The sequence below is a fragment of the Bos mutus genome, chromosome X (genome assembly GCF_027580195.1).
Source record: "Bos mutus isolate GX-2022 chromosome X, NWIPB_WYAK_1.1, whole genome shotgun sequence".
NCBI classification, from domain to species: domain Eukaryota; kingdom Metazoa; phylum Chordata; class Mammalia; order Artiodactyla; family Bovidae; genus Bos; species Bos mutus.
Window position 1 is genome coordinate 95,502,054 of NC_091646.1, and position 22,537 is coordinate 95,524,590.

Below are 22,537 nucleotides of genomic sequence, written 5' to 3' on the forward strand. Positions count from 1 at the left end.
TTCCAAATAGGAAAAGGAGTACGTCAAGGCTGCATATTGTCACCCTGCATATTTAACTGATATGCAGAGTACATTGTGAGAAATGCTGGGCTGGAGGAAGCACAAGCTGGAATCAAGATTGCCGGGAGAAATATCAATAACCTCAGATGTGCAGCTGACACCACCCTTATGGCACAAAGTGAAGAACTAAAGAGCCTCTTGATGAAAGTGAAAGAGGGGAGTGAAAAGGTTGGCTTAAAGCTCAACATTCAGAAAACTAAGATCATGGCATCTAGTCCCATCACTTCATGGCAAATAGATGGGGAAACGGTGGAAACGGTGACAGACTTTATTTTGGGGGGCTCCAAAATCACTGCAGATGGTGATTGTAGCCATGAAATTAAAAGATGCTTACTCCTTGGAAGAAAAGTTATGACCAACCTAGACAGCATATTAAAAAGCAGAGACATTAGTTTGCCAACAAAAGTCCATCTAGTCAAAGCTATGGTTTTTCCAATAGTCGTGTATGCATGTGAAAGTTGGACCATAAAGAAAGCTGAGTGCAAAAGAATTGATGCTTTTGAACTGTTATGTTGGAAAAGACTCTTGAGAGTCCCTTGGAGTGCAAGGAGATCCAACCTGTCCATCCTAAAGGAGACCAGTGCTGCGATTCATGGGGTCGCAAAGAGTCAGACACAACTGAGCGACTGAACTGAACTGAGGTTACAGATGGAATTAGATCTGAATCTTATTAGTGTTTCCTAATAGTTAATTACTTTTAGACCACTGTATTCAAAACCAGAAAAAAATTATATAGAAAGAATAAGGAATCCTTTTTTAAAATTATGCTGCTTTCTTAATATTTCAGAGTTTATAAAGTAACCATCAACAACAAACCTATACAAAGAAAAAATCCAAAAAAGAACTACAAACTACTCAATATCTAATATTCACTCAACTATGTTCATGCTTTTACTTTGGCATATAGTCCGACTCTGTGACCCGGACTATACAGTCCATGGAATTCTCCAAGCCAGAATACTGGAGTGGGTAGCCGTTCCCTTCTCCAGGGGATCTTTCCCACCCAGGGATCGAACCCAGGTCTCCTGAATCGTAGGCACATTCTTTACCATCTGAGTCACCAGGGAAGCCCAATAATACTGGAGTTGGTAGCCTATCCCTTCTCCAGTGGATCTGCCCAACCCAGGGATTAAACCCAGGTCTCCCACTTCGCAGGTGGATTATTTACCAGCTGAGCTGCCAGGGAAGCCCACTATCTCCTGAAGTTTGCTCAAATTGGTGCTTACTGAACTGGTGATGATATCCAACCATCTCATTCTCTGCTGCCCGCTTCTCCTCCTGCCCTCAATTTTTCCCAGCATCAGGGTTTTTTCAAATGAGTTGGCTCTTCAAATCAGGTGGCCGAAGTATTGGAGCTTCAGCTTCAGCATCAGTCCTCCCAATGAATACTCAGGGTTGATTTCCTTTAGGATTGACTGGTTTGATCTCCTTGCAGTCAAGGGACTCTCAAAAGTCTTCTCCAACACTACAATTCCAAAGCATCAATTCTTTGGCGCTCAGCTTTCTTTACCATCCAGCTCTCACATTCATACATGACTACTGGAAAAACCACAGCTTTGACTATATGGACCTTTGTTGGCAAAGTGATATCACTGATTTTTAATATACTGTCTAGGTTTGTCATAGCTTTCCTTCCAAGGAGCAGATATCTTTTAATTTCATGGCTGCAGTCATCGTCTTTAGTGATGCTGGAGCCCAAGAAAATAAAATTTGTCTCTGTTTTCACATTTTCCCCATCTATTTGCCATGAAGTGATGGAATTGGATGCCATGATCTTTGTGTTTTGAATGTTGAGTTTCAAGCCAGCTTTTTTACTCTCCTGCTTCACCCTCATCAAGAGGCTCTTTAGTTCCTCTTTGTTTTCTGCCATTAGAGTGGTACCATCTTCATATCTGAGGTTGTTGATATTTCTCCAAGGATAGTTGTTGATATATTTAAATCTCCCTTCAAGCTCTGGGATCTTGAACTACCTTTGTATGCGTTAGTTGCTCAGTCATGTCCAACTCTTTGCAACCCCACAGACTGTAGACTTCCAGGCTCCTCTGTACATGGAATTCTCCAGGCAAGAATACTGGAGTGGGTTGCCATGCCCTGCTCCAGGGGGTCTTCCTAACCCAGGGACTGAACCCAGGTCTCCTGCATTGCAGGTAGATTCTTTACCTTTAGAATCTAGAAATAATTCCTATATCTGAAGTTCCTCTGTCTGTAGCAAGAAGAAAAGGCAGGACTTAGAAGTAAGTAGTAGAGTAGGTGCCTGAAGTGACAAAAGGTGGTGACTAACATATCTAAATGCTTACGAGATCCTTAAAGAATAAACTTTAAGACATACCTCTGAATCTTTGAGTAGGTGATTTTTTAAAGTGTGCAAAGTACAGGCAAAAAAATTACTATGTAAATAAGACATTTCCCCTCATTCATTAAAGAAATATTTACTGAGTGCCTATTATAACACACTATTCTAAACACAAGATATATACTGCATTAAATAAAACTAGACAAAATTCTTACCTTATTTTCTTCTCAAAAGTTGAGAAGGTAAAATGCATTAAAAAATAAAATAGCAATTATAATTACCAAGTTAATACACTGTAAAATGTCATTACTTGAATTTTCACTACTAATTGCTAGCCAGAAAATAACCAAATTCTGTATTTCTGTTAGAATGGAAAAGAGTAAATTGAGAGAAAAAGTATAATTATGGCCATGGGATAAATATAAAATGCTTAGGTTAGCCTTCCTCAAAAAAAAAAAAAAAAATCCTGGTAGTTTAGATCATCTGATTAATACTGCCTTACCAATAAAGTATTAATGTTAAATTAACACACTATATATGTATATAGATGTATTTATATAAGCATTGGAAATAATTGAAAATAATACATTTAAAAATTATTTCCACAGCTATCTTTGCATGTTTTCCTTTTCTTATACTGTATAATTATTTAAAGTGGAGTCTGCATAATCTTCATGCTTGTGTGTTTTACAGTACTTGTCAACTACAAAAGAGAGAAAAAGACAGATATGGATGGAATTTGTAAAATAAAATCATAAAATAGACTATATATTAATAAACACTTAGAATTTTCCAATAGTGGATAATAAAACAATCATGGCATAAAAAATCAAATTGTATTTTAAGAAAATAACTGTAAAAGTAAGTGAGCTTAAAGATTCACCAAAGGTAAAGAGACAAGTAAAGAATTTTATGGGACATGATCAAGTTTAGACAGTTGTTCAGTAACATACAAGCATGCAGAAAAGAAATCCAGTTCATCCTCAAATACATAAAAACCATTCCTGAGCTAATGGCTAAAATAAAGATGTTAGGATGACTGAATTTATTCTCACTAAGCTTTGACTTATAATTCTTATAACCGGGGAGATTTTAGTTCATTTTGGGAAAAGTTGTTGGAAATGTGACTTTGAGGAGATTGAACAAAGGTGATGCTAAGGATGAAGACAATAATGACAATGAAGATGAGAATGACTGATTATCACAGTTTAAAGTGTTTTATCTTAGATAAATTCAAGCTCTCAGCCATAATTAATGAACATGACTATTCTGAGGACTTTATACATTTCCAAATATGATTATTTCTATTATTTTTCTCTACTTGTCAACAGCTTATTTTAAGAATCATTGGGTAAACCATTCACATTAGAGATGAAAGGTTAGATGAAGGAAACAGAGTAGCATTCCACAACAACTTCTTCAATGTAAAAAAAAAAAAAATTGAAAATAAAATTTTACTACTATTATTATTACCATCATTAATTTATTACATAGGATCTGATAAGGTCTCTGCATGTCATGCTGGTTATTGTGTCTTACAAAATTTCAGGTTTTTAAATAGCACATTACCTGAAATTTTCATGGTCTTCTCCAGACCGGATACTTGCAGCTCGGTCATTGGGAAAGGCTATCAGTGCATCCTTTAATAACTCTTTATTTATCTTATGATTGTGAATGCGTGTCATGGTTGACTGAAGCATCGCAACACGTGCATGGTCCTTGTACTGCACCAAGTCTTTCACCACAAACTGTCCCGTAGGATTACTGACCAAAGGGGATATACCTGTTAGAGAATTGAATATTAAGTTTAAACATGTTTTTTTTTTTGAACTTCCATGAATTAACAATTACACTAGAGTGCTGCTTCCAACTTAAAACTAAATCCCTAAGCAAATTCAGAAAATACAAATAATTAATAAATGGATCTACATAAAACAATTTAGTAAAATAATGCATGCATAAGTGATAAAAATGCATGCAAAAATACTAAAACCTGATAACTTGAAGGACTGGGTTGTCCCACATGAAACTGAAATTTTTATAAAGAGAACTGAATATCAGCAATTTCATATGGTTCAATGTATAAGAGATAACTGAGAATTAGTTGAAACAGTAGCAATCAGAAAATCTATGGAATGGTCAAAATGGTTTATATTATAGATACAAAAAAGTAAAAGAATCAAATATTAAAATATTTAATAAATTTTATATACCACCAAATCAGTGCTAGTCAAAGTGAGATCTTCAAAATGGCAGCATCAGCATCTACTGGAAACACGCTGGAAATTCAAATATTTGGGCTCCAACAAAGATCTGCTTACATCAATGATGGGATGTAAGACAGTGACATATTTTTACAGGCCCAGATACATGCAAAAGTTTAGAAGCATTAGATTAGATCACATTTGATATACACAGCTAAACATTAATGTGTTAAGATAATCCTAGAGTAACCAAAAGTAAACTAATAGTTGATAAGCGCCCCTAATAGCATACCAGGATTAACTTTCATCACAACTTTCTTGGTAGAAGGCTTGCAGACACTATTAAAATATAAATATATATGATGGAAAGGCTTCAGTGATGAAGACTGCAAATTTTCATCTGCCACTGAGCCAATAATCTCTATAAATTGCTTCACTTTAAAGACTCCAACTTGATGTGGAATGAATGAACATGTCACATTCTGCAAACAGAAGAAAAGTGATCAATTGCTATAGGCTGAATATTTAAGGCTTCCCTTGTGACTCAGCAGGTAAAGAACCTGCCTTCAATGCAGGAGACTTGGGTTCGATCCCTGGGTAATATTTGCGAACCCCTAAAACTCATGTTTTGGGTTGTTGTTCTGTTTCTATTCTTGCCATGTCATGCAACATACATGATCTTAGTTCCACAACCAGGGACTGAACTCATGTCCCTGAAGTGGAAGTAAGGAGTCTTAACCACTGAATCACCAGGGAAGTTCTGAAACTTTTGTTAAATTCTAATGCTCTATAAAACAGAATTAGGCGATTGAAGCCTGAATGGGATTAGTGTCCTTATAAAAGAGGGTGCACAGAGCTCCTTAATCCTTCCACCATGTGAGGATATCAGAAGAAGTCTGTGCCCAGAAAGAGGGCCCACACCTGACCATGCGAGCACTCCGATCTAGGATTTCCAGCCTCCAGAACAATTAGAAATAAATTTCAGTTGCTTATAAACTGTATAGTCTATGGTATATTCTTATAGCAGCTGAAATGTATAAAGAAAACAGAAAAATGTTAGGATAAAATAAAAAGCAAATAGAAAATGTTGCTTACAAAATTTTAAGGCAAGCTAGTTTATTGATGGTGAAATGAAAATCTTTAGAAACATCATATACAGCTCTGACAAATCTTTAAGATACACATTATTAGAAAACTATCTAAAAAAAAAATTAAGATTAATGGTACTGAAATACTTCCAGAATGGCAGAATAAAGGCCTCTAAAAAGTTACTCCTTCACAAACAGAAAGAGAACACTGGGAAAATTGTCAAAATTAACTTCTCAGCTATTTGAAAATTACCTAAAATATCACACAACGAACACTTCAAAAGTTGAATGAATCAGGCTACAAAGTTTAGCCTCATTCGCCACATTCACTTGACCTCTTGCCAACCAACTACCACTTCTCCAGGCATCTTGAAAACTTTTGCAGGGAAAACACTTCCACAACCAGCAGGAGGCAGAAAATGCTTTCCAAGAGTTCGTCAAATTTCATAGCATGGATTTTTATGCTACAGGAATAAACAAACTTATTTCTCATTGGCAAAATGTGTTAATCACAATGGTTTCTATTTTGATTAATAAAGATGTATTTCAGCCTAGTTATAATGATTTAAAATTCATGGTCTGAAATCACAGTTACTTTTGTACCAACCTAAACCTAGATACAGAGAAGGCAATGGCACCCCACTCCAGTACTCTTGCCTGGAAAATCCCATGGCAGAGGAGCCTTGGTAGGCTGCAGTCCATGGGGTCGTGAAAGAGTCAGACACGACAGAGCGACTTGACTTTCACTTTTCACTTCCATGCATTGAGAAGGAAATGGCAACCCACTCCAGTGTTCTTGCCTGGAGAATCCCAGGGATGGGGGAGCCTGGTGGGCTGCCATCTATGGGGTTACACAGAGTCGGACACGACTGAAGCGACTTAGCAGCAGCAGAAGCAAACCGGGACACCATATTCAAAAGCAGAGACATTACTTTGCCAACAAAGGTCCGTCTAGTCAAGGCTATGGTTTTTCCAGTAGTCATGTATGGATGTGAGAGTTGGACTGTGAAGAAAGCTGAGCGCCGATAAATTGATGCTTTTGAACTGTGGTGTTGGAGAAGACTCTTGAGAGTCCCTTGGACTGCAAGGAGTCCATTCTAAAGGAGATCAGTCCTGGGTGTTCTTTGGAAGGACTGATGCTAAAGCTGAAACTCCAGTACTTTGGCCACCTCACGCAAAGAGTTGACTCATTGGAAAAGACTCTGATGCTGGGAGGGATTGGGGGCAGGAGGAGAAGGGGAATACAGAGGATGAGATGGCTGGATGGCGTCACTGACTAGATGGACGTGAGTCTGAGTGAACTCCGGGAGTTGGTGATGGACAGGGAGGCCTGGCCTGCTGCGATTCATGGGGTTGCAAAGAGTCAGACACGACTGAGTGAATGAACTGAACTGAATAAACAGAAACTGTCCCGAGGAAACACAACTGTTAGAGTTATTAAACAAAGACAATAAGTCAACTATTATAAATATGTTCAAAAAACTGAAGAAAAACATGTCTAAAAACTTAAAGGCAGTATGAGAACATCTCATAAACTAGAGCATATCAATATAGAAATTGTTTAAAAGAACAAATAAAGACAAGAGAATGCAGAAAACTCACAAATATGTGGAAATTAAATAATACATTTCTAAGTAACCAATAGGTCAAATAAGAAATTTCAAGAGAAATTAGAGAAAACTTTGAGATAAAGAAAAACTAAAACTCAACATACCAAAACTTATGGGATGCAGCAAAAGAAGTGATTAGAAGTAGATTTATAGCTGCTGCTGCGTCACTTCAGTCATGTCCGACTCTGTGTGACCCCATAGACGGTAGCCCACCAGGCTCCCCCGTCCCTGGGATTCTCCAGGCAAGAACACTGGAGTGGGTTGCCATTTCCTTCTCCAATGCATGAAAGTGAAAAGTGAAAGTAAAGTCGCTCAGTCATGTCTGACTCTTAGCGACCCCATGGACTGCAGCTTACCAGGCTCCTCTGTCCCTGAGATTCTCCAGGCAAGAGTACTGGAGTGGGGTGCCGTTGCCTTCTCCAAGATTTATAGCAGTAAGCATAAATATTAAAAAAAATACAAAGGCCTTTCATCAATAACCTAACCTCCATTTTAGGAAATAGAAAAAAGAAGAGCAAAAGGAAGTAAACAAAGCAAACAAAAGGAAAGGAATAACCATGAAATAGAGACTAGAAAGCAATGGAGAAAATCAACAAACCTGAAACTATGTCTTTGTAATGATTAACGATATTGAAAAAAATTTGAGCTAGACTCACCAAGCCACAATCAACAACAGCAAAAACTCAACTTCTTAAAATCAGGAATAAAAGAAAGGATATCACTACCACTCTACATCAATAAAAAGGAATATGACAGAATAATAAAACAATAAATAATCACGTGCCAACCAATTAGATAACCTAGATGACGTGGACAAATCCTAAGACACAAACTTCTGAACATGGTTCTAGAAGAAACAGAAAATCTGAATAGCCATAGGATAACTAGAGATTGAAACAGAAATCTGAAAACTTCTGACAAAGAGAAGTCCAGAATCAGATGGATTTGATGGTGACTTTTACTGGACATTTAAAGAAGAATGAACACCAGTTCTTCACAAAGTATTTCAAAAATTAAAGATAACATTTTCTAACTCCTTCCATGATACCAGTTTCACTCTAATGTAAAAAGGCATTCAAGAAAACTACAGACTAATGTCTTTTATGAATATATGTGCAAAATTCTACCAAATACTATCAAATTGAATTCAGTAACACACACAAGGAGAAGGTGATGGCACCCCACTCCAGTACTCTTGCCTGGAAAATCCCATGGGCAGAGGAGCCTGGTAGGCTACAGTCCATGGGGTCACAAAGTCAGACACGACTGAGCCACTTCACTTTCACTTTTCACTTTCATGCATTGGAGAAGGAAATGGCAACCCACTCCAGTGTTCTTGCCTGGAGAATCCCAGGGACGGGGGAGCCTGGTGGGCTGCCGTCTATGGGGTCACACAGAGTCAGACACGACTGAAGTGACTTAGCAGCAGCAGCAGCAGCAACGGACACAAAGGATCAATCACTATGTCCAACTATGCACAACTCCTTTGCCATGAAACATCACATATTTGGTCTTGAGAACAATTTTTTGGATAAGACTTCCAAAGCACATGTAACAAAAGTGAAAAATAGACAAGACTACATCAAACTAAAAAGCTTTTGCACAGCAAAAGAAACAGTCCATATAGTGAAGAGACATCCTACAGAATGGGAAAAAATACTTGTGAACCATATATGTGATAAAGGGTTAATATGGAGAATATATAAGGAACACTTACAAATCAAAAGCAAACTAATAACCCGGTTAAAAAACAGGCAGAATGATACAGGATGCTTGGGGCTGGTGCACTGGGATGACCCAGAGGGATGGTATGGGGATGGAGGTGGGAGGGGGGTTCAGGATGGGGAACATGTGTACATCTGTGGCAGACTCATGTTGATGTATGGCAAAACCAATACAATATTATAAAGTAATTAGCCTACAATTAAAATAAATAAATTTATATTAAAAATAAATTTAAAAAAAAGAAAAGGAAAAAATGGAACCTAGAAAAGAATTTCGTAATATATTACTAGCAAAAATGTGAAAAGATGTATGTTTAGAGCTCTGGTTATATCAAAATGCTGAAAGCCACACAAATTAAATGAATAAGATATGGAACACTTTATAATGAAAAAAAACAAATGGGCAGAGCACTTGAATACACATGTCTCCAAAGAAGACATATGAATGGCAAAAGGTATAAGAGAAGGTGCTCAACATCACCAATCATCAGGGAAATGCAAACCAAAACCTCAATGAGCTATTACATCCCACCTGTATCAAAAAAAAATCAGATAACAAACATTGCTGAGGTTATGAAGAAAAAGGAACCTTTTTTGGTGTTTGTTGTTGGTGGGGATGTAAACTGATACAGCAATTAGACAGCAATTAGGGAAAATAGTATGAGGACATCTCAAAAAGATTAGAAATAGAACTACCATATGACCCAGGAATCCCCCTTCTAAGCATATATCCAAAGGAAATGATATCCATATCTCCAAGAAATATCTGCTTTCCCATGTTCATTGCAACATTATTTGCAATAGCCAAGAATCAAAAATAACCTCAATGTTCATCAATGAATGAATAAAGAAGATATGGTACACATACAGTGGAATGTCATTCAGCCTTAAAAAAGAAGGAAATACTGCCATTGCTGACAACATGGATGAACTCGAAGGACATTATTCTGAATGAAACAAGCCAGACACAGAAAGACAAATATTACATGAATTTTACATGTGAAATATATGTGAGTTTAAAATAGTCAAACTGTTGGAAGGACAGAGTAGAATGGTGGCTGCCTGGGGCCGGGGGTGGAGGGGGGTGGAAATAAGGAGATGTTCGTCAAAAGAGTACAAAGTTTCAGTTGCTCAAGATGAGTAAATTCTGGAGATCTAATGTACAGCCTGATGACTATAGTGAACAATACTATATTGTTGACTACTATATTGATGACTATAGGGAACAATACCATACCTGCAGTTTACGAAGAGGGTAAATCTTATATGTTCTCACCATAAAATCAAGATTTAAAATTTGAGGTGATGAATATGTTAATTAGATTAACTGTGCTGATCATTTCAAAATGTACACATTTATCAAAACAATTGTGCACGCTGCATGTATGCATGCTAAGTCACTCCAGTTGTCTCTGCAACTCTATGGACTGCAGCCCACCAGGCTTCTCTGTCCATGGGGTTTCTGCAGGCAAGAATACTGGAGTGGGTTGCCATGCCCTCTTCCAGGGGAGCTTCCCAACCCATGTGCACCTTATTCCTATTTGTCAATTGTACCTCAATAAAGCTGAGGACAAATAACATTGAGCATAAAACTGGGAATGTGTGGGATAATTATAAACTGTATATTTACTGCTACATTCCTCAGAGCACCTTGATCTGTATTCAAAGTTTTAAAGTTCCCCCTTTGTTTTATTACACTTTGTTTCTATAGTAAAAACTACATACATAAGAAAACTTATCCATATAAAAACTTTCATATGAATGTTTATAGCAGCATTCTTCACCACAGCCAAAAGGTAGAAACAATTCAAATGGCCATCAACTGATGAATGGATAAACAAAAGGTAGTATAGCCATACCATGGGATATGATTTGGCCATAAAAAGCAATGGGTTACTGATATTTCAACATTGATGAATCTTGAAGATATTATGCTAAATGAAAGAAACCAGAAACAAGTCTACATACTATATGACTATATTTATATGACATGTCAAGAACAGGAAAAATTTATAGGGATAGATGAGATTAGTGGTTATCAGGGGCTGAGGAATGGGGAGCAGGGGGAGTGACCACTAAAGGACACTGTGTTTCTCTTTGGGGTGATGCTAACATTGTGAAATTAGACAGTGCTAATAGTCACGCAATTCTGTGAATACACTAATTACCACTGAATTGTATACTTTAAGTGAGTAAATTTTATGGTATGTGAATGATGCTTCAATACAGTTGGTATTAAAGGAAAATAATAATTTTACCATACTTCCAAATACTTGGAGGCTAGTTGACCAGCCTGTGGAAGTCATAGTTCTCCAGTGTCCCCTACATTTCTTACATTCATTTTTTATTAATTTGAAACTTATAACTGCTCAAGAAATCTACAAATGTAGAGGGCTAACCCAGGGATCAAACCCAGATCTCCCAAATTGCAGGCAGATGCTTCAACCTCTGAGCCACCAGGGAAGCCCCAAAAATTGTGTTAGGAAATTAACTATCAGCTATGAGAGTCCCTTGGACTGCAAGGAGATCCAACCAGTCCATTCTGAAGGAGATCAGCCCTGGGATTTCTTTGGAAGGAATGATGCTAAAGCTGAAACTCCAATACTTTGGCCACCTCATGCGAAGAGTTGACTCACTGGAAAAGACTCTGACGCTGGGAGGGATTGGGGGCAGGAGGAGAAGGGGACGACAGAGGATGAGATGGCTGAATGGCATCACTGACTCGATGGATGTGAGTCTGAGTGAACTCCGGGAGTTGGTGATGGACAGGGAGGCCTGGCATGCTGTGATTCATGGGGTCGCAAAAAGTCGAACACGACTGAGCGACTGAACTGAACTGATGGGATTTTTTGAGTTTGAAAATTTTATATAGCATAGGGAGTTCCCAGGAGTCCCACTCAATGTGAAATTTCCAAATTGGTTTCAGAGATATATATAAGTATATATTCCTTTCTATGCCCAGAAGATTATATGCTGACCAAAATTTAAGTGGCAAATATACTTTAGGTCTGTCTTGCATTACAGAAATTAAAAACCTATGTGAACAGAAAAAAAATTGATGTAATATGAAAGGAAAGACCCTTTACTACACCCTCTTTAAATGTTCCTTTCTCAACAGTGATTCATTATCTCTTCACCCACATATTTATCAACTCTCATCCATGTATCTTCTCTAAACACTCAGATATGCCCTCTACACTCAAACTGAATTAACATTTTCATATGGCATCCACTTAAATTGTTGGCCATCCTACATATTTTCTCAACATAACCACTAGGGACAGCCCATCCCTAATCAACTGTAACTAATTTTATTCCTACCATAAATTAAAAGTCTTCCCAGGTGGCTGCGCTTTGCTGGAGCGGTTGTGAGGAGATACCCCACGCACAAGGGCAAAGGAGAAGCCCCAGCAAGACAGTAGGAGGGGCGAATTTGCATTTGGAATCAAACCCTATTCCTGCCAGAGACGCTCAGAGAGCTCAAACAAACCTTGTGTGCACTAGGACCCAGGGACTCCACAGAGACTGAGACAGAACTGTGTTTGAGCATCTCCTGTAGAAGTATGGGTCAGCAGTGGACTGCCGCAGGGGCAGGAGCTCTGGGTGCAGCAGACGTGGGTATGGCATAAGCCCTCTTCAAGGAGGTTGCCATTAACCCCATCATAGAGCTACCAGAACTTACACAGGACTGGGAAATAAACTGGGAGGGCACAAAGAGAACCTTATGTGCACCAGGACCCAGGGAAAGGAGCAGTGACCCCACAAGAGACTGACCTAGACTTGCCTGTGAGTGTCCAGGAGTCTCCAGTGCAGGCGTGGGTTGGCAGTAGCCTGCTGCAGGGTAGGGAGCACTGAGTGTAGCAGTGCGTGCATGGGACCTTTTGAAGGAGGTCGCCATTATCTTCATTACCTCCCACCATAGTTTGGCCCCAGGTAAATAGCAGGGAGGAAACACAGCTCCACCCATCAACAGAAAATTGGATTAAAGATGTACTGAGCATGGCCCTGCCCATCAGAACAAGACCCAGTTTCCACCTCAGTCAGTCTCTCTCATCAGGAAGCTTCCATAAGCCTCTTATCCTTCTCCATCAGAGGGCAGATAGACTGAAAACCACAATCACAGAAAACTAACCAAACTGATCACATGGACCACAGCCTTGTCTAATTCAATGAAACTATGAGCCATGCCATGTAGGGCCACCCAAGATGGACGGGTCATGGTAGAGAGTTCTGACAAAACATGGTCCACTGGAGAAGGGAATGGCAAACCACTTCAGTATTCTTCCCTTGAGAACCCCATGAGCAGTATGAAAAGGCAAAAAGATAGGACACTGATAGATGAACTTCCGAGGTTCCTAGGTGCCCAATATGCTACTGGAGATCAGTGGAGAAATAACTCCAGAAAGAATGAAGCTGCTGCTGCTGCTAAATCACTTCAGTTGTGTCCGACTCTGTGCAACCCCATAGACAGCAGCCCACCAGCCTCCGCTGTCCATGGGATTTTCCAGGCAAGAGTACTGGAGTGGGGTGCCATTACCTTCTCTGAGAAAGAATGAAGAGACCAAGCCAAAGCAAAAACAACACCAGTTGTGGATGTGACTGGTGATGGAAGCAAGGTCCGATGCTGTAAAGAGCAATATTGCATAGGAACCTGGAATGTCAGGTCCATGAATCAAGGCAAATTGGAAGTGGTCAAACAGGAGATGACAAGAGTGAACATCGACATTTTAGGAATCAGCCAAATAAAATGGACTGGAATGGGTGAATTTAACTCAGATGACCATTATATCTACTACTGTGGGTAAGAATCCCTTAGAAGAATTGGAGTAGCCATCATAGTCAACAAAAGAGTACTAAATGCAGTACTTGGGTGCAATCCCAAAAATGACATAATGATCTCTGTTTATCTCTAAGGCAAACCATTCAATATCAAGGTAATCCAAGTCTATACCCCAACCACTAATGCTGAAAAAGCTGAAGTTGAATGGTTCTATGAAGACCAACAAGACCTTCTAGAACTAACACCCAAAAAAGATGTCCTTTTCATTGTAGGGGACTGGAATGCAAAAGTAGGAAGTCAAGAAATACCTGGAGTAACAGGCAAATTTGGCCTTGGAGTACAGAATGAAGCAGGGCAAAGGCTAATAGAGTTTTGCCAAGAGAACGCACTGGTCATAGCAAACACCCTCTTCCAGCAACACAGGAGAAGACTCCACACATGGACATCACCAGATAGTCAACACCAAAATCAGATTGATTATATTCTTTGCAGCCAAAGGTGGAGAAGCTCTATACAGTCAGCAAAAACAAGACCAGGAGCTGACTGTGGCTCAGATCATGAACTCCTTATTGCCAAATTCAGATTTAAATCGAAGAAACTAGGGAAAACCACTAGACCATTCAGGTATGACCTAAATCAAATCCCTTACGATTATACAGTAGAAATCAGAAATAGATTTAAAGGGACTAGATCTGATACAGTGCGTGATGAACTATGGAGAGAGATATGTGACATTGTACAGGAGACAGGGATCAAAACCATCTCAAGAAAAAGAAATGCAAAAAAGAAAAATGGCTGTCTGAGGAGGCCTTTCAAAAAGCTGTGAAAAGATGAGAAGCCAAAAGCAAAGGAGAAAAGACAAGATATACCCATTTGAATGCAGAGTTCCAAAGAATAGCAAGGAGAGATAAGAAAGCCTTCTTCAGTGATCAATGCAAAGAAATAGAGGAAAACAATACAATGGGGAAGACTAGAGATGTCTTCAAGAAAATTAGAGATACCAAGGGAACATTTCATGCAAAGATGGGCTCGATAAAGGACAGAAATGGTATGGACCTAACAGAACCACAAGATATTAAGAAGAGGTGGCAAGAATACAGAGAGAAACTATCCAAAAAAGATCTTCACGACCCAGATAATCACAATGGTGTGATCACTCACCTAGAGTCAAACATTCTGGAATGTGAAGTCAAGTGGGCCTTAGGAAGCATCACTATGAACAAAGCTAGTGGAGATGATGGAATTCCAGTGGAGCTATTTCAAATTCTGAAAGATGATGCTGTGAAAGTGCTGCACTCAATATGCCAGCAAATTTGGAAAACGTAGCAATGGCCACAGGACTGAAAAAAGTCAGTTTTCATTCCAATTCCAAAGGAAGGCAATGCCAAGGAATGCTCAAACTACCACACAACTGCAGTCATCTCAAACGCTAGTAAAGTAATACTCAAAATTCTCCAAGCCAGGCTTCAGCAATATGCGAACTGTGAACTTCCAGATGTTCAAGCTGGTTTTAGAAAAAGCAGAGGAACCAGAGATCAAATTTCCAACATCGGTTGGAGCATCAAAAAAGCAAGACAGTTCCAGAAAATCATCTATTTCTGCTTTATTGTCTATGCCAAAGCCCTGGACTGTGTGGATCACCACAAACTGTGGAAAATTCTTCAAGAGATAGGAATACCAGACCACCTGACCTGCCTCTTGAGAAATATGTATGCAGGTCAGGAAGCAACTGTTAGAATTGGACATGGAACAACAGACTGGTTCCAAATAGGAAAAGGAGTACGTCAAGGCTATATACTGTCACCCTCCTTATTTAACTTATATGCAGAGTACATCATGAGAAATGTTTGGCTAGATGAAGCACAAGCTGGAATCAAGATTGGCGGGAGAAATATCAATAACCTCAGATATGCAGATGACACCACCCTTATGGCAGAAAGTGAAGAAGAACTAAAGAGCCTCTTGATGAAAGTGAAAGAGGAGAGTGAAAAAGTTGGCTTAAAGCTCAACATTCAGAAAACTATGATCATGGCATCTGGTCCCATCACCTCATGGCAAATAGATGGGGAAACAGTGGAAACAGTGGCAGACTTCATTTTGGGGGGCTCCAAAATCACTGCATATGGTAACTGCAGCCATGAAATTAAAAGACGCTTACTCCTTGGAAGAAAAGTGATGACCAACCTAGACAGCATATTAAAAAGCAGAGGCATTACTTTGCCAACAAAGGTCCGTCTAGTCAAGGCTATGGTTTTTCTAGTAGTCATGTATGGATGTGAGAGCTGGACTATACAGCATGCTGAGTGTGGAAGAATTGATGCTTTTGAACTGTTGTGTTGGAGAAGACTCTTGAGAGTCCCTTGGACTGCAAGGAGATCCAACCAGTCCATCCTAAAGGAAATCAATCCTGAATATTCATTAGAAGGGCTGATGTTGAAGCTGAAACTCCAATTCTTTGGCCACCTGATCCAAAGAGCTAACTCATTTGCAAAGACCCTGATGCTGGGAAAGATTGAGTGCAGGAGGAGAAGGGGATGGCAGAGGATGAGATAGTTGGATGGCATCACCGACTTGATGGACATGAGTTTGAGTAAACTCAGGGTGTTGGTAATGGACAGGGAAGCCTGGCATCCTGCAGTCTTTGGGGTCACAAAGAGTCAGACATGACTGAGCGACTGAACTGAACTGAACAGGTGGCACTAGTGGTAAAGAACACGACTGCCAATGCAGGAGACATAAGAGATACAGGTTCAACACCTGGGTTGGGAATATTCCGTGGATAAGGTCATGGCAACCCACTCTAGCATTCTTGCCTGGAAAATTCCATGGACAGAGGATCCTGGTGGGCTGCAGTCCATTGGGTCGCAAAGAGTCGGACATGACTGAAGCGACTTACACACACACATATACACACAAACTTAAAAATAGCCTATTACTATCATTTCCCTCTATATATTTCATGCTGTAATATTTTTCTTGTTTCCTTGGTACTTGGCCCATTCCTAAGATAATCCTAATCAAAATTGAAGTTGGATGCTGTGATAAGTTCTGAAACATCTTATTTCAACAAGCAAAAGTAAAGTATCAAAAGGATGTAGGACATATGCTCCCACATTATATATTCACCAGAGCCTTTATTTTCTTTGGGCTATTATTTTCAATTTTTTCTAAAACACTGCTATTTTAAAATCTTTCACTCATTTTGTTCCTCTCACTAGGCTTTCTCAACTTCCATCTCCACTCTCTCTTCCTCGTGTAAAGCACTTCTGTAGGAAATTGATAATCGGTCTTTCAGCTTCAAACTCTTTAACACTCGGAGCTGGCTGCTAAGAAAAATTGATTCCTGTGATTCCTGTGATCCTTGCCAGCTTCTCTGATCAGAGAAAATCAGCTACGTTTTGAAAGATATGCAGGTTACTGGAGAAAATGAATTACGCTGGTAAGGTCAAGAGACAGACTGAAGGAAGTCTCTGTGCTGTGCTGTGCTTAGTCTAAGTAGCCATTAAAAAGAAAATTTTTTTTTTTTTTAAATAAAATGTTTTGCATAAGGTGGTTAGCATGTGTTATTCTCTGAAGACTAATTAGCTCTATTGAAAATGGGGGGAGGGAGTGTGATTCTAATGAAGCAGGAAGAGTTATACATATGAGAGCAAAAGTGAGGTCGCTCAGTCGTGTCCAACTCTTTGGGACCCAGTGGACTGTAACCCACCAGGCTCCTCCCTCCATGGTATTCTCCAGGCAAGAATACTGGAGCGGGTTGCTGTTTACTTCTCCAGGGGATCTTCCCAACCCAGGGATCGAATCCAGGTCTCCCGCGTTGCGGGCAGACACTTTAACCGCTGAGCTACCAGGGAAGCTCATACATATGAACTGCATGCATTTAAACATGTATGCAATAGCTCTTGATTGCAACTGGGAGAAAGCTTCCATCAATAATTTTATGAACCATATCACTATGCATCGGAGTAAAGATGATAAAGTAAGAACCTGAGGTGAAACAAACCACTCCTGTCTAATGGTGTTTAGAGCAAGACTCAGCAAACTTTTTCTGTTAATTACCAGACAGTAACTATTTAGGCTTTATGAACCATACAACTCACAACCATTTAACCTGCCCTTGTAGCATGAAAGCAGCTATAGACAATAGGTAACAAATAAGAGTGGCTACATTCCAATAACAGTTTACTTAAAACAAAACAAACAAAAAACAAGTGGCAGAGGGTCTGGGACAGAACTGTCTGAGTAGTGAGAAAAAGCAAACCCGACATCCACAAGCTGTCCTTAGTGCTCACAGGTATGTCTTGGCATTCAACTTCTGTGCTCTGCATCGATAGCTCTACAAGGCCTCCGCCAATTAAGCATTTTGTTTTCCATTTGAAAATTCAACTCAACCTTCATGGTCTGGCTCATACATTGCCATCTTGGCAGACCTTTCTATCTGGCTGGAGGTTCTATATCACCTTGTTACAGATCTGTTTTAAGACATTTGGCATTCTTCTTGAACTCTACGCCAGCCTCGACCCCCCCACCCCTCACTGTGCCCCCGATGCACGGTGCCCATGAACGGTAGTTGCAGGGCACTTTCCACACCAGCCTCTTAAGAGCTGGCCTGGGAGGATGCATCTCTCAGCAAGTCCTCAGACTCTAGTGCCTGCTTTCCCCCTACCGCCTCGCCTCACAGGAGTGCATAGACCTGGGCCTCTTGGTGGCAAAACTGCCGCCACCACCTCTCTCCTGGCACTGGGGCCGGAAACCAGGCTGCAGCCTCTGCACATGGCACTGGACTTCCATTTCCCCTACATGTGTGCACTCAAGCTTGGCCAACCATCCTCAGCTCTTGGGATGGGGAAGAGGGCCTGGTTCCCACCACCGTTTCACCATTTGCTGCTATTAGCAGCCGCTGGCTCAGAGGCTTCCTGCCTCTGGTCCCTGGGTTCCAGTGCCCTAGACATGGGCTCCAGGACCATGCCTGGATCCACCCTTGTGAGAGAGGGTCAAAGCTCCGTGCTGGATATTTAAGTTTAGGGGTCAACATCCTGGGCACATAAATAAATACTCTCAAAAAAAAAAAAAAATCCATAGAAGCAGAACTGTTTTGCACTTCTTTGCTTTCTCTACAGGTTTTTTTTTTTTTTTTTTTGGCACATGAAAGGCAGGTAAGAAATAATTACGAATATTGTACAAGTACCGATACAAACCAATACAGGTTTCCCTGGTGGCTCAGACGGTAAAGTGTCTTCCTGCAATGTGGGAGACCCAGGTTCAATTCCTGGGTCAGGAAGATCCCCTGCAGAAGGAAATGGCAACCCACTCCAGCACTCTTGCTTGGAAAATCCCATGGACAGAGGAGCCTGGTAGGCTGCAGTCCATGGGGTCGCAAAGAGTCGGACACAACTGAGCGACTTCACTTTGACTTTCACCAATACAAAAGTATTCATAACCAGGCCACAAAAGAGATTAAATTTCTAAACACTGGTACAACAAATGTAGGTTTTAATCCTATGCATGGCTTTTTAGTCAACCTTAAAATATTTAAAGCATGTGAAACATAGAATGATAATCTTACCTGTATACATCCTTCATCAATCTTGCCCTTTTGAGGATCAATTTTAAAATGTGCAGTTTTTTTAAAGTGGTACATCAGAGGAAGGGATTTGGATCGATTTTGCATAACACAATGAATCTCTGAATGTCCACCCATGAAACAAGGTGCAAAATTAAGAATCCTTCCAGGATCAAACTGTAGTAAGACTGGAAGTCCTGAGCCTGTCAGGGCTAATTCTACTTTCTGAAATGAGCCACCTATAAAAGCAATAATAGTTTGTTAATATTAAAAGTGTTTTGGGAACCCAGAATATATTTGCTCAGTCCAAAGAGTGTCATCTGAAAGACTTGATGAGACATGGGTATCTAATTCAATCTTTCATTCAACAAAGTTACTGAATGCCTTCTCTGTGTCAGTATTTTTCTAGACCTTGGGAGTACAGTAGTGAATAAAACAGGTGATGTCCTTGCTCTCATGGATTTTACATTCTAGTGAGCTGACACTGACAATAAAATAAATAGGTAAAGTAAGGTGAGACAGAGTACAATGTCTTGGGGATGCTCATTTATATGGGGAACTCCAAAAAGAATTGATAGGGAGATGTGAGCAAAGATATAAAGGACCCTGGAAGAAAATCATGGGAAAAAAAATTTTTTAAGTCTATTCTAAATACAAGCAAACAGCAAATACAAAGACTCTAATGTAGGAATGACTTGGCATGCTCAAAAAAAAAAAAAAAAAGGGGGGGGAAACCCTTAGGAATGAAGTATGGCTGCAGAAGAGTAGTAGAAGAATGGTAAGAAAAGATCCGACATAAGATATACTTTTGACTGTAGAGATAACAAAATTTGCTGACTGACTGCAGTAGAATTGAGATTGAACACAATAAATGATGATGCTAAGGTTTTTGGCATAAGCAACTGAAGTGATGGAATGAAATGGAATGAAGTGACGTAAGAAATGAAGTCATTTTTTGAGGCAGGAAAGACTTCAGGAGGGACAGGCTATGGGGAACCAACAGTTCTTTTTCGACATGTTAATTTTGAGACATCTGGTAGAAATCCAAGTGGAAATGTCTTATTAGGTCACTTATTGTATTTGTCAGCTTAGAGTGAAGATGAAGAAGGAAGGACTGGGGTTGTCAGGGGAGAAGAGAAGCTGGGTGAATACTAATCTCAGATCAGGAGAAAGTGAATGAGTGGAGGAATGTAGTAGTAATGGCAAATACCAGGACTCAGTTGGGATTAATGGTTTTGTGTTTTTCACTGGCCCATTTAGCTTCTGAGGTGCAGCCCTGGAGTAGGCTGAGAGTTGAATTGAATCAGATTAGAGGTTTTCCACTCAGCCACAGTGGGAGTTGAGCCAAGAGGTTTACATATACTTGGAGGAAAGTGATTAAAATTATGAACAATGGAATATAAGCTGAGCAACAATGTAAATATGAAGTTTTGGAGATAGAGTACTAGAAAAGAAGGTAGTCACTATGAAATGAGGGCTTTGATTGAGTGAAAGAATAGTTTTGCAGAGAAAGTATTACAACTAGAATGCCAAAAATAGGGTTTATATTTCTTCACTCATACTCTTACTAGCCAATCCAAGATTCTAAGGCAAATCTAGCATCTCTATCTCTAGCCTTTGAAAACTAGATTAACTTGAAAGCCTAGAATAAATGTTCTGTCTATGGTCAGCAGACAGAGCTCAGTATCATCAACTATAGCATAAACAGTAACAAAGCAATCAATTTATGCCCTAGGAACACTGTTCAACTCTGCTCAATGACATCACTCATACCAACACACAAATCTTCTAGACTCTTATCTTGCCATGGTCATCTTTCTGGATTTCATCACTCATCTGCCTATATTTTTATTTTCTCTTTGATCTTTCTTGCTAAACTGAACTTCAATTCCATTTTACTCACTGCAACTCATCCAACATTACCTGAAATGTACAGAGTTCACTGCATTTTTACATGTGACCTACAAAGCACATGCACTTATGAATATCCTATAACAAGATACTGCATCCTATTTATTGATACTAGAACTCTAGGCCTTATTCTTTGACTGTTACTTTATGTAGATTCTAAGAGAGCTAAAGGCTTGGTAAAAATGAAATAGATCTTTTGTTCCTATATTAATCTCTAAGAGAAAATCTAGGCTTACGAAGAAAAGAAACAAGGTTGTTTTTTGTTTTTATTTTATTTCTTTAACTCTACATCACCATGTTTATCTACTGTCATCTGAAAATAATTAAGTCATTTAACTTTTAAATTGGAAAATTATTATATAAATGATTCTGAGGATGACTTTTCTCAATGTTTCACAGAAGACATGTTAAGGTCTCTCGAATGTTTGCATTTTCATTCTAATCAATAATTATACATTTCATTAAATTGCCTCTACATATATTGCTGTCCAAACTTTTAAAGAATTTAAACAGCTATATATTTGATGATAATGTTCATTTCACACTTACTTTTGATGATTTGATTATCATCTCTCAAAAACCCATCTTTACTTGCTACAGACTCAAATCTCAAAAAAACAGCATAGTCTTGCCTATGTGAAGGATCATTCTTTTGAACATCAATGATTAGCCTGTGAAAAAATTACAATCAATTATTTCTAAAGCAAAGATGACACATTTTATTAATCTCTCAAAAGGGAATATCAACCCAATACCTAAATCTACACAGATGGAATTCAGCAATAAAAAGATAAGTGTGATCCATTTTCCAAAATTACCTCACAAGATACTGAGACTTGCAAAAGAAGCTCACACTCATATATGTGAAGTCAAAAACACTGAGTTCATGATGATATTTGCAAGATAAGTGGGATTCAAATATACTAAATTGTCAAACTCTTGCCACTTTTTGTGTAAAGGATTTTCTTTCCAGGCAAACTTCATTGCTAACTAAGGTCTCTGTTCAAGTCTCTATAGTGGTCCTTCCTACAACCCGGGTGTAATTGCAAATCTCTGGTACATATCTGTGTCCTCCCATGAACTAAGCATATATTTCTAGCCACATTCTTGTTAGAGGAGAAAAGGCAATTTGGAGAACAGGATTTGGTAACAGCCAAATATTGGCAGAGGAGAAAAGCAAAGGAAAGATGAGAAGAAAGGAAGTAGGACCAAAGACACAGATGGGTTATGTCACAGGCTTGTGCCCTGACACAAGCCTTACCTGCTGCTTCTGCTGCTGCTAAGTCGCTTCAGTCGTGTTCGAC

General features: G+C 39.3%; 1 protein-coding gene across 3 annotated transcripts in view; it reads right to left on the reverse strand.

Moving 5' to 3' along the window:
• CFAP47 (cilia and flagella associated protein 47) overlaps positions 1–22,537 on the reverse strand; it is a 502,187-nt gene that overhangs the window by 460,236 nt on the left and 19,414 nt on the right. For all 3 annotated transcript variants that reach the window (XM_070365964.1, XM_070365963.1, XM_070365962.1), the window contains exons 7-10: positions 21,783–21,904; positions 19,326–19,561; positions 4,850–5,039; positions 3,923–4,136 (exon numbers count right to left, since the gene is read on the reverse strand). In XM_070365964.1, coding sequence (XP_070222065.1) covers positions 3,923–4,136; positions 4,850–5,039; positions 19,326–19,561; positions 21,783–21,904 — 762 coding nt within the window. The remainder of the gene's footprint in view (positions 1–3,922; positions 4,137–4,849; positions 5,040–19,325; positions 19,562–21,782; positions 21,905–22,537) is intronic.